We start from the raw sequence: 14,383 nt of genomic DNA on the forward strand, positions 1-14,383 counted from the left end.
CTCTAGTCTACCAAGTTCTTGTCCGGTATTTGCAAGTAGTACTGCATCATCAACATACAACAAATGAGATATTCCATCCATCACTATTCATTACCAACGCCATCCGTCTCTCCATTACTCGTGTTTTTACTTCTCTCATCACCCCATCCATATAGGCTACATATTGAACAACTGTGGGGACATCACACAACCTTGTCACACGCCCGCACCGATCGTGAACCATTCACTTAGATGCCCATTTACCCTTAGACATGTTACACTACCATCATAAGAACTCATGACGGCAAACAGCAGCTTACCATCTACAAGCACAAGCGCAAAACCTCCCACAATCCTTCTCTGTCTACTTTGTCGTATGCTTTTTCCAGATCCATGAATGCCATAAACAGCTTTTAGTCCTTCTCACAAGCCTTCTTCATTATCTGACCTACTGTAAATATTTGATCCACTTATCCTCTGCCACTCCCAGAGCCATGCTGTTCATCACTCATTAGGATTTTTGATATCTCTCCTACTTTCTCCATAACAAGCCTTCCATACACCTTCCCTACCACAATCAATAAACTTAAGCCATGACTATTCTTGCACTCACTTTGCTCACCTTTATTTTTGTACAAGGGTACAATCACAGCCTTTTTCCACTCTGCTGGCACAGTTTCGCTCATCCATGTCTTATTACACATCTCCAACAAGCACTTCATCCCGCTCTCTCCACTCCACATAATCATCTCTGCATACCCTTCATCATAACCCCAGCTGCTTTCCCATTTTACAGCCGCTTCACAGCATTCTTCACCTGTGCGAGCGTCAGGTTTTCTGGCACTGCATTCCTTCTCTGCACACCCCTCAAATCAATCATGTTTATTGTCGTTCTTCTCTCTCTAGTTCCATTCTTTAGGCTTTCAAAATATTCTTTCCATCTGGTCCTTACTTCATCCCCATGGGTTAATAATCTACGGTACCACTTACAACCTTCACACTTTCACATTTCTTTCCGCTGTCACTTTCATATAATCTCCTCACCTCCTTCCAGAATATCTTCCTATTTTCTGAGTAATTTGCGTTCATTTTTCATCATTTACCTCCTTTTTCCTCTTCACTAGTCTCTTTACGAGCTTCTAGCTCTCAATATATTCAGTTATTTCAACTGATTCTCTGTCCTGTAACCACCCTAGCCACTGCTTCCCCTTTTCCTCCACTGCTCTCTTAACCTCTTCATTCCACCATGCCGTACTTTACTTCTTTGTTGTTACTCTCGCCACACTACACACCGCTTTAGCATTCCTAACTAAACAATCCCTATATGCATTCCACAGGCTGCCCAGATCCATTTCATTCCAGTTCACTGATTCTAAATCCTCCTCCACTGTGGTCCAGTATTCATCTGCCACTTCTTTGATCCTGTTTCTCGACTTTCAGTCTTTCTCCCAGACTGTTCCTCTCTCTCTCTCCTAGTCCATCTCACTCCCTTCAGTTTGACCTTGTATACCACAATCATATGATCTGACAGACGTCCACATCGTTCTCTCACGGCCCTCGCATCAGCAACCATTCCCAGCATCGACCTCTCAGCAAGCACGTAATCAATCAGGCTCCTTTCAACACGATCCCCGTTCCCTCTATACCATGTATAGTATATTCATGTGCATCTTTGTTTGAAATACGAGTTACAAATGCACAACCCCTTTTCCTGACACACATCCTTCTGTCGCTTCCCATTATCATTTTCTCCTGGTACTCCATTACAACACATTATGTCATCCTCAGGACCAGTGCCTACTCTTCCATTCATATCGCCATTACAATCACTTAATAGCTTCTAGGCATTTCTCCAACTGCTTCATCCAGGTCATCCCAAAACCTGTCATTCTCCCTCTCACTCCTGTCATCACACGGTGCATACGCTACAATTACAGACCTTCTCAAACTTGAACTTGACATACAAACATCTCGAGCTGACACATTTGTTATCTCTCATTCCACTCTGCCACACCTCATTCATCAACAAAGCGACTCCTTCCTTGCATCTTCCTCGCCCATTCATGCCCGATCTCAACGCTTTTCACACCCTCCCACTCCTCCACTTCACACCCTTTCATCTTTGTTTCACACAATGCCATCACGGCATATCTCGCACTCTTGAACACATTCACCACCTCCATCCTCTTGCTCTCATTCACATCTCTCACATTGCACATGGCCATGCGAATCTGCCCATTTGGTCGGGGTCCTGGGCAGATACTGGGCCCTCCGGGTCTCTCGAAATATTTGCCATGATTAACTGATTTTAGATAGGGAAAACTGGCGGACACTTCACCCCGCCAAAAACCCCGGATATATGGTTACCACCCAGCGTAGTAAACGATTTCCTGGGTACAGGATATCATTTGGCTTGTCACTCAGTGTCGAGACCATATGGCATCCCTACACTGTGTGAGTGGATGATGGGCGCCTCCATCTACCACTAAGACAATACGCGTATTTCCACATGGCAACATACTAAACTAAATCCACACAAGACAAATTACTGCCTTGGTAAACTTCAGGGAGGCATGGGACCACCATATCTAGCAACTTTCTTCATTTTTTTTTTTCTTTACAAAGCTCTTCATGGAATTCTCTGAGCACTTTCTGGGTGCGTTTCAAATTTCGATTCCCCCCCCCCCTCTCTTAAAAACTGGTGAACAGCACTTAAAAAGCGTTCTTTGTTTACACCCCCCAACCACGCCGAAAACAGACGGATGTCATCTTAGAACGCCATTTTTGGCACTAACTACCCTTACCAGTTAAGGTTTATCCATACTCAACATAAATTTTTGCAGCTTATCCCAACCTAATTTATCATAACCTATTTTATGCTACCGGAACAAACTTATCCTAGCGAAACTTAACCTAACCCTTATAAAATTGTAATTTCCTTGTTTACTGGTGGATCATATTATACAAAAACGCATTTCCACATACCTTTGCGGTCACTGATCCAATTCAAAGGAAGGTACGATTTTTTGTTAATATTTAGGAGATGGCTCTATGTATCCTTGAAGATTACCACTGCTTTTTTTAATGATGAATGTTCAGTGTTAATATATACAAAAAAATAAAAAATATGTACCGTACAAGTGAACGTCCAGAATCGTATAATGCAGTTATGTGAAGTACGGTATTGCATGCTTTTGTGGATAAACTGGCATATAATCGCAAGTTGTAACTTAAGGTTAGTAAAATGCGTGCTCCCGCCGTCGCAGGAATGCGAAACTACTTCTCGGCCGGACCAGCCCTCATCAGGATCGGGGTGGGACTGCTCCAGATACAGTCCCACTCAGTACCGCGGTAACGGCCACTGTACGTACCGCGGAGAGAACGGCCACCGTACGTCTCTCAGCTGCTTCTCCCTGCAGCCCCGTGACGACGGCCACTGTACACGTCGGGGAAGGAATGGCTACTGTACGTCCTTCTGCTGCAGCCACATCTGGAGCCCGCCTCGGTGTGACGACCACTGTACGCACACTGACAGGCAAAGGCAGGAGTGGGACTGCAACAACGGCCACTGTAAGCGTTGGGGAAGGAACGGCTGCTGCATGTCCCCATCCACCTCCTCCTCCTCCTACAGGAGTAGCACCGCGGTAACGGCCACTGTACGTACAGGGGAGGGAATGGCCACGGTACGTCCCTCAGCTACTTCCCGTTGGGCAGGCAGACCCGCAGCGACGGCCACTGTACGCGCCGGGGAAGGAACGGCCACTGTACGTCCCTCATCTGTCTCTTCCTCCTTCGGGAGCAGCCCCGCGGCGACGGCCACTGTACGCGCCGGGGAAGGGACGGCCAATGTACGTCCTTCTGCTGCCTCTTCCTCCTTCGGGAGCAGCCCCGCGGCGACGGCCACTGTACGCGCCGGGGAATGGACGGCCAATGTACGTCCTTCTGCTGCCACCCCAAGGGGCTGTGGAAACGCGAAGACGGCCACTGTACATGTCGTGGGGAAAGACGGCCACTGTGCGCCCTGCGTCCACAGTCCCGAGGGTTCTTCCAGAGGAGAAGGTCCCTTGCGCAGCCCACTCTCCACCCCTCGGCTGCGTGGGACCCCCTTCTGTCTCTCCCTCCAGGTGTGGTTCCCCGGAGGTGCTGCCATTCCAGGAGTGGTGGCGAGGTCCTGTCGCTGAAGGCAGGGTTACGCTCTCCTGCCTGCCCCTGGACGACGCCAGATCCTGACGGACGCCCCGTGGGCGAGGTGCCGCAGCCAACCCCTGATGGCGCCCCCACCTAGAGGCGACCGCAGTCCCAGGCCTCCCAGGGCCAGCCCCCGGACCCCAGGGCGGGACCGCTCTGGCCCCACTCACCGTCAGCCCTCCACCAGGAGCAAGAAGCGGCAGGCCCGACTCCTGACACTGTTTGGCCCCAGTCCCGAGGGCCCCTCACCAGGTCGAGGCCCGAGCAGGAAAGGTCCTCCCTGCACCCCAGAACAGACACGCACCCGGGCCGCGACGCCCCTGAGAGCTGTCCCGTGCCTTCTGCAGGAAGGCTTCCCAGTAGGGCTCCCTCCATCCCCAGGGCGCCACCTCAGCTAAGCCCAGACCTCAGCAGCCCAGTGACGACGCCTCAAGACCCCAGTGTCGTGCTTGAGACTTAATAGTAACAGTGACTGTGTGTGGTATAGAAACAGTGAGACCGAAACACCACCCATAAAGTTTATCCAGAGTGCTGCGTTAATGCCTAAGCGCCCTAGAACCAGAGTAATAGTGTATGGGCAAGAGACCAATATACCACGCAGAGTCCAAAGAGGACGAGTGTATGAACAGTGTCACCATATCTATGTGCTATTCTCTTGTGTAGTAACTCAGGTGTAAGCACAGTGCCCATGTGATATATCGTACCAATATTAACTGACCTGTCACTATACGGTCTATATCCCATCCACAGTCAGTGTAACATTGGATGTATATTGTAAGGAAGTTGGACTAAGGCAACATATGTGTTAAGGTGTTTTGCCGAGTTTTTATGCCGTTCCTTTGTAAGTGTTCTATTTCCGGTCTAGAAAGAGGACCCCGCTCAGTCGCTGGTGTCTTTAGAACGAGAAGTCGGTCTAAAAACACCCAGCATAACAGTTAGGTTAGGTGGTGGACTATGTTACGCAACCAAAGTATCTACGAATTTCAACTAAGTACTTAGCTTCTTGCATAAATTTGTGTTACCGGTAATGAGAAAAATCCATGCACACTTTTTCTTATTTTACTCAAAATGTAGACTGCTATCTATGCAACAATAGGTGTTGATATGTTTCATTCCTGCAATATTCCACGTTATCCATGCACAGTACAAGATTCTGTAATACGTTACTGGTATTAATAAATAATCAATCGAGACTGGCAAAATGTCATTTTTTTTTTTTCCCACAGTGATTTAAAAAATTGAAACATCCCAGAAACATTAGCGTAAACTTGATTACGGTACTTGAAAACAGAAAATGTCATTCTGTCTCAACGCAAAACCTACAATAGTTGCATTAGAAAAGGAATTGCAAAGTAGGTTGGTTAAAGTACTTCAGTCGATACAAATTACTGTACTGGTTTCGGAGGGAGAAAATGGAAGCTTGCCTAAACTTTACTGTACAGTATGTGGCCACTGCTGAGCGGAGGCCTTATGGGAATCATTGCTTAATAAGTTGGTAATGCAACATTCCAGTGGCTTCAACCATACTGAAGGGATGGTTGGCAGTGAAGGTTGGAAATATGGGAGACGAGAGGGTGTAACAACTTGGGGCGGCTGAAAAATGAAGAGTAAATTGATAAAATCAAATAAAATGGCCTACCGTTTACTTGGACTAGCTGCATATGAGCAAGAATGTGGTATCGTCAATCATTTGATACTTTACCTTCTTTGATGGTAGTTTCGCACCCGTATCGTCCACCTATCACTACTACACGTCCTTCAGTCACCGACACACGAATGTCACAAAAGCTGGGCTCGGATTTGCAAACTTATCAGCTCCTCGCTGTTGTTTTCAAGAACGAGATTCGTTGGAATATTCTGTGTTCTTTGCTTGTCTTAATTACAAAAACAAATCACACATAAAGCAGAGGCTTAGTTTTAAGTGAATTCAGCAACTATCACATCACACACCCAAACGAGATATCGGTACAACTGCCCGTTACGCCGGAGTATAGTGTCTGTTGATATGGTAATGGACCGTCTTTTCCAAAGGACAGTTTTAGTATCATCCTTCAAATACCATAATATACTAGATAATGCTAGTAGACTTCTTCCGAATTTCTTTGGCTATACTATGGATCTATGTATATGCAATTTAAAAACCCTGTAAAGAAAAGTATTTTTATACCACAAGAGTGTGTCTACCAGTGAACGTTGCCTTTTTTTTTCTTTTCACTTGGCGAAAATAAACAAGCTTAGCCGAACGAGCATTCGCAAATGTTCGCGTATATGATCTTATTCTCAAGTAAGCATTTGCTGATGTCCCGGGACCTTCGTAGCAGAGGCAGACTTCACTCTCCTCACTACAATCATTCACATACCAAAATGTCAAGGAATTATTGTCATCTATTGGGTCTTGAAGAAAGAGAGAATGTAGCTACCCATTTGAACATTCATGTGAGCTCGCTTAGGCTCGACGGACAGGCCGCGCATGCGCACTACTTGGTTGGCGAGTATACAGTATTTGTACGATCTTCCGCCAAGTGCAACTCTACCTTACGAAGATGATTATCAAAATCGAGGTTTCGCGGTTCATTTCAATGTTTCAGATGATTGTAATAATTGCGTTCGGTCTAACTCAGCTTCCCAGGCGACAGATTCGAACAATCTCAGCACAGTCTTTCAGGCACGACACTTTAGCTCAATTTTTTAATCTATCTATCTATTGCCAGACGCCATAATCCCATACGGGGTGACCACAAACAAATCGCCTCAACGTCATCCTGTCCCCAGCCAGTTCACTGCCCTGCTACCAGCTCACACCCCTCTCTCTCATATACCTCTCCAATCCATCCCTCCATCTTATCCTTGGCCTCCCCCTCCACCTCACTCACATACACTCTCCTCATCAGTCTCTCACTCTCCACATGGCCAAACCACCACAATGTGTTTCTCATAACGCTTCCCATCACATCCATATCCACACCACAATGCTCCTTCACTTCCTCATTTGTCAGTCGCTCGCCATGTTACTCCACATGCTCCTCTCAAATAACTCATTTCCACTGCTCTCACTCTTGACTTCTCTCCCTCCAACAAGGTCCAAGCTTCACTTCCATATGTTAGGTTGGTATCACAATACTGTCATGTAATGAATTCTTCACTTCCATGCTCACTTCCCTGTTTCTTGTCATTGCTTTCAAGGAACCAGCAACCTTTCTTCCTTGTTGACATACTCTTTCAAGCACTTCACCCTCCAAACTTCCATCCTAACTCATCACACTACCAAAGTACTTAAACATACTCATATTTTCCATTTCCTCCCTATCCAACCTCACTGTACATTCACTGACTTCACTTCTCTCGAAGATCATAACTTTACTCTTCCCTACATTCACCTTTAGATTCCATTTCTTACACATTCTCCCAAACTCATCCACCAAGCCTTGCAGCTCCCTTCATCTTCACCTAAAAACACAGTATCATCTGCAAACAACAATACAAGTTTTCAAACACTGCCCTCTCTCATTAGGGCCACTCCAACATCCACTACCCTACCTTGTATATCTTTTATAACCCCATCCATGTACAGATTGAACAACCATGGAGACATGTCACATCCCTGTTTCAACACAACATTCAAACAGAAAAATTCACTCAGTTCACTATCTACAAGCACTGCAGCCTTAGCACCCTCATACATACTCTTCACAGCATTCAACAACTTCCCATCTACTCCATATATTCTTAATACTTTCCTCAATCCTTGTCTATCCTCCCTGTCATAGGCTTTCTCCAAATCCGTGAAGGCTGCATACAACTTCATTCCCTTCTCTAGAAACTTTTCCACTAAAGATCTAAGAATGAATATCTGATCTACACAACCTCTTCCCTTCCTAAAACCTCCCTGTTCTTCTCCAACTAATTCCTCTCTTATTTCCCTAACTCTGTCAATAAGTATCCTACCATATACTTTTCCCAATACACTAAAAAGACAAATGCCCCTATAATTACCAAACACTTCTTTCTCCCCTTTTCCTACGTACAAGGGAATAATTATACCCGACTTCCAATCCTCCCAGGCCAATCTGCACATCTTCCACATCCATTCTACTACTATCTCTCCTCCATGCTTCAGCATTTCACCACACACTCCATCAATTCCTGGGGCTTTCCCCATTTTGACTTTCTTCACTGCTTCCACAACTTCCATCCTACTGACTTCTTCCTGTCTTCTCACCTCCCTCTTTCTCCCAGCCACTTATACTTGCATTATTCTCACTGTCTATGTTCAACAATTCCTTAAAGTGCTATATCTGAGTGTTTATTATCGTCTGCTTTTAGCAAGGTGGAGCAATAGTGTCTTTGCCAGTGTGTGTGTGTGTGTGTGTGTCTGTATGTATCTGTTCCCAATATATCTCGAAAAGTTGTGGACGAATTTTCACCAAACCTTAAAGAAATAGCAAGTGTGTGGATGTGCAGAAGCCTATTACTTTTGGTGTAGATTTGATCAATGATAGCTAAATGGCAGCCGCCATATGATTTTTAATATGGACTGACTTTTTGCGAAATGCGGTGACGGAATTCTGTAGTTTTGCAAATTTTCTTCAAATTTATTTTGTGTGTAATTTGTACGTTATCCAATGACATATTTTGGCAGGCAATTAGCATCTGGCCCCCAAACACTTTTGTTTCATTATTTTAAGTGTTCTTTCCATACTTAAAATTAGATATGGGTCTATGAGGTACAGCAGGAAAAAAATTCATGGGAGCATGTGAAAACCACAAAACATGGGAAAATCTACAAGTGACAGTCAAATCAAATACACAAGCATTTACGAGACAGAGAGAGATAGAGAGTTTACTTCCATGGTATGAAATAGAACATGATGAAGTATGGATATGACTAACATAAAGTTAATATCTCAAGACAGTTTTGTCATTATGCAGCTTAATTACAAGGATTTTTACCATATGATGAAAAAAATGCAAAATCTTTATTTCCATCACAGACAGTAGCATAAAGAGATGACAGAATATATCTTAATGTATAAATATGCCAATTTTTAGGTCAATATCTACAATAGCGAAGTCAGGATGTATTTTTCAAGACTTGAATTTTAGGGGACTGCAACAAAAAACATCATGAACAGGTAGGGAGAAATGAGTTTGAACAGTGGCTAAAATAAGCTCCAAATGCCACCATATGATCAATACTAAATCATTAGTCACCTATTCACCTCAAAGCAGTGTGGATAATTACATTTTTTAGACTGACTCAAATGACATACGCCACAGTTGCCCACTGAGCAACCAGTGATATGTCACAGTTCTTGACATGATGATGATTGATGATGATGATGATGATGATGATAATAATAATAATAATAATAATAATAATAATAATAATTATAATAATAATAATAATCATTCATTAAGAATTCAATGGTACTCAAAACATACTTGCACCTCTCCAATTACATGAAATATGTCAACATTCATGTGTAGTACTTTACAAACTTCATATGCAAAAGTGGTAGCAATTACACCCAGTAGTCATCAATCACAACACCTCTCTTAAGATCATAGTTTCTTGAAAAGAGAAAGGCCTTGAGTTGCCCCTTAAGAGATTCAACAGATGTCAACTGAATGCTGACAGTCTGTTATATGGTCCTAACATGGAAAATGATCAATCACTGACAAACTTATGATCAATCAACTCTCACAACACAGGTTTTTATTTAATGAGCAGAACAGATGACACAGGAATTTGAATTCTCTGTTTCTTGTCCTGCCTGCAACAAGAACTACTAACTCATGACAATTCTCCACTTGTAATTATGCTTTGTTTTGTAGACACAGTAAGAGACATGGAGAGATTTCACCTTCTGCTCATCCTTCCTGCAAAAACACACACAGGTTACAAGAGGGAGTTGACTGTAAGTCTGTTTGTCTCAGTCACGGGGTCATATTCTGGTCAGTTTCAGGGACTGTCTTACACCTCTTTCTTTGCAATTTATTTTGAACACTACAATTTAATATTTTAGTTGTACACTATTTATGTGCTTGCATGTCAACACAGATTACAAAGTAACAAGAGAATATTGATGTGTCATATACAGAAATAAACTAGTAAGACAAGAGGTGCTAGGAAGCCTACTTAATCAATGCGAATGAGGGCCCCGAATCACTCCCACCCAACAAATTAGTAAGAAACAGTTGATATGATCAACAGATGGTTTTGACAAGCAAATCATGTTTAGGGAGAACTTAGAGCAATGTTGCCAGTCACTCATGTTGACCTTTAATACCGTACAATGATGTATTAACTGTATTCTTGCTACTTCCAGATTATTCTATTCAGCTTATGGGAATGCTTTTGAACTAGAAGAGTTAGATATGACCTTCACATACCCCTGCAATGCATGAGGTCTCCCTCAAGCTGAATAAAATTGCCTGAGGTAGCAAGAATAAGCTATTAAAATAAGTTACTAGATTCAAGCAGTTAATGCCATAAGAGTAGGATGTAGAGCTGTAGGACAAGGATATAATAATTTTCTTTATTGAAAACAACATATATAAACTAAAATGATAATTTAAAATATTTACTCAAATCTACATAAAAATACTGCTAACACAACCCATGTATACAAAAATAAAATTCACACAACTTATACGACAATGACTTTAAGACTCTGATTGGTAAAAATACTGCTGAAACATAATGAAGTACTGTACACAAGTAAACAATTTATCAGAATCATCAGAGAACAGACAGGGACAACTGCAAAAACTATACATTCACACAGGATGCACTAGAGACGAGATAATGTGAACACAAAAGTGACACACAGGAGATGTAATATAGGTATTCTGTGGAACAGATGTGCAAGATATCTTTGAAGTGATTCTCCTTTCCAGTGCATTACCCGTAGGATAAAAACTCAATCAGAAGCTTGGTAGGCTTTGTGAATCTTCTGCTTGCATTTGTGTAAACAGGAATAGACAACTTCAGAAAGTTCTGCTGCACCCTAAACTCTCCCCCCAAAATGTGGTAACAATTTATTTACAGCAGTTTAATAACTGCAGGTACAACACCAGCACATTTTTGTGATCTGATGGCAGTCTTGTCAGTAACATAAAATAGTGCATATTCGTGTGTAATGTCTGACTGGCACCACTCATATGCACAGAATATATCTTCAGAAAACCACCACTGTCGTAGACACATGCACTGTACAACACCAAGTCTGGAGAGAATTTTTCCCACAACTGCACTTCGTAGAAAATCACTGGCGTACTACCAGAACAACTCTATTGCATTGCATAGACAACACCTACAGCGTATGATAACTGTACCTTTTGCTTACAAAACTTCTTAATTTTTAGTTACAAAATTATTATAGGCTACTGAGGTGCAACTGAAGCTTGGTTAAAAACAAAATACTGTAATATCTTTACCAAAACTATAAAAAATGCACCTCTGCAAGTAGAAAATTGAACTGTGTTATCCTCAGTGAAAATCTTACTAACAAACATCCAACACTATTTTCCCTCTGAGTGTCCATAAAACAGATCTCTGGTGAGTATGTCACTGTGATAATTTGTGTGATGACTGATAAGGGTGAGACTGATAATGAACCATACCTAGCAGTGCTTCACTTTAAACACAAGATATAATGTGTATTCTAGACCCTTAGAAAGTTACATTTCCTTTTTATCATATACTATACAGTAAATTATAACTAAATCATGTAGAATATGAATTATGATACAGTAATTAGCAAGACAAAGATTTCTTTATATATAAAAATATTGTGAAAAATGTTTCAGTATGGAGTGAATGACCATAATTGTACTACCTAAACCTTTCAACAAATATTAAAACTAACAACCATTCATGTACAAAAAAGGATATCTTCTTGTACAGTCACTGGCAATCCTTCTATACTTGCATATTAATACAGCCTATGGGTATTCAGCACTTTATTAAAAAAAAAAAAAAAGTACTGGTATATATGAAAAGCTTATAGTACTGTATAAAATCTCATATACTATGATAATGGTATATGAAGACTTGAATATTATGTGAATGACTATGAAGAGGAAAATATTGCACTTTTGTATAAAACCATTTAGAAAAGTTATGGAAATGGTACAGGAAAAAATGGCATTCTGAAAAAACACAATTAACATCACTCTGTTTATCGTGTATTGATCCACATACAACTTTGGGCGATGACTATGCACAATCACTCTGTCATTTACAACACTATAACCAAATATGCACATATTTCAACACAACATGTTACACTGGCACTTTAAGCTCACATTTTCTGTAATTTGTTGCATATATCACAAACCTTACATATCAAGCACAACCTAAAATATGGAAAGAATAGTACATGAACTTCTTTTCATTAATAAGTATACCACAAATGGACAGTTATAAGTGTCTAAGTATGACTGAAGACACTGACACTGACAGCATAATGATACTGCACAAACTGCAGGCACACTGACAAACATGTTTGATCATAATTATAACACACACACACACACACACACACACACACACACACACACACACACACACACACACACACACACGCAAACACATACACACACAAACACATACACACACAAACACAAACACACACACACACACAAACACACACACACACAAACACACACACAATGTGCTGATAAGACAAGTACTAAATTCAGTGACCAAATGCAAAACAACTTGCACACCACCCAAGGAAAATAAGCCTGTGGCTCTTTTATAAGAACAGCCTGAGTCCAGTTAATTTGGGGGCACAAAAAATATGTGCTTAAAACTGCTTTTCCACTTTAACTCCACTATACACACAACATAACCACAAATATTCCCTCAGGAAAAATGAACACATCTTTACTGTCTTATAACATATGAACTCTCACACAGCATCCATCCAACTAGATTTGGATGATGAGATCTTCTTCCCTGCGAACCAGAACCTCCTAAATGGTTCTCCTTTTCGCACTTCACCTTGCCTGTCCAGGAATTTTCTTAACTCTGAGACCAGAAGGACAGTAGATGTGAGGCAGAGGAGGTACAGCCAATCAGAGAAGTGTATTCCCTCTGTCTGAAACACCCACTGGAGGAATGGGAGATACACAACTGCAAGGAGACATCCCATGGTTGCAGTGAGGGCAATAAAGAGGTACCAGTTTGAAGTGAGGCCTAGTTCCAGTACGGACTTGGACTGGGAGCGACAGGACATGGCGTTGAACATGTCGAACATCACAAAGCAGGCAAACGTCATGGTGGTGTCTCGCATAGTAACCATACCATCACTCATCTCAGATCTGCAGGAGGGAGAGGGTTAAGATGATGGACTGAAAAGGATGTAAAGTATGGTCTCACATGAAATATACAGTATGTGGGGGTAAAATACTACTTTAAATTAAACAAGTTTTTTACAGTACAAGTTCCATTTCTCCAATTCACTTCCTCTTATCTTTGGCTTGTACTACACCATCATTTCCTTCCTAAACCCTCTAAATTCAGATGATGTCCATTTTATTTTTTGCTGTTACCAATGAGCTTTATTCAATACTGAAAAGGCCTCTCATATTCTAAGAGATTCATTAAGACTGTATCTAACCCTTCCAGTTTGAAAAGTCTATCCTAATTTAAATTAAATCAGGAGATGGCAAGAAGAGACAGGGACATCACTGGGAAGAATGGGTTCAGCCTTGCTGAGCTGCAAACCTCATATGAGGCACAATGAAGGTCTGCATGAGCCAAGCCGGAAGCCTCATTTGAGGTACAATTTACTATCTACAGGTGGACCCCTACTTACGAGTAAGTTATGTTCTAAGAAAATGCTCGTAAGTTTATTTTTTCGTAAGTCAAAATCGCATTTAATAATTCATAAATTGTGGGGGCGCTCACCATCCACTCACTCGATGAAGTGCTGCTCTCAGATGCCTGCCCTTTCCTCTCTTTCTTCTTTCCAGCCTTCTTCTTCTGTCTTTCTTTCTGTCATTCTTTCCTCTTCTGTCTGTCTACAGGTGGCTTTACACACAGTGACAAGCCAAATGGTTTCCTGTACACCAGGAAGCCATTTACTAAGCTGGGTGGTAACTATATACTCAAATTATAGCACCTGGTGGTTTAGTGGGCAATTAAAGTGCTCCAATCGAATTAAGCCAGTGCAGGTTTATATCCAAGAGGTGGTTATCGTTTATT

At 42.0% G+C, this 14,383-nt stretch overlaps 1 protein-coding gene across 1 annotated transcript in view; it reads right to left on the reverse strand.

The window, feature by feature from the left end:
* Positions 1 to 13,085: 13,085 nt before the first annotated feature.
* Positions 13,086 to 14,383, reverse strand: part of LOC145403366 (calcium-transporting ATPase type 2C member 1-like) — a 33,129-nt gene continuing 31,831 nt past the window's right edge. Inside the window, exon 5 of the mRNA XM_080275152.1 lies at positions 13,086 to 13,497. Coding sequence (XP_080131278.1) covers positions 13,086 to 13,497 — 412 coding nt within the window. The remainder of the gene's footprint in view (positions 13,498 to 14,383) is intronic.

This window comes from Coenobita brevimanus, chromosome 60 (assembly GCF_032717465.1).
Source record: "Coenobita brevimanus isolate Jiangsu-jjx chromosome 60, ASM3271746v2, whole genome shotgun sequence".
NCBI lineage: Eukaryota > Metazoa > Arthropoda > Malacostraca > Decapoda > Coenobitidae > Coenobita > Coenobita brevimanus.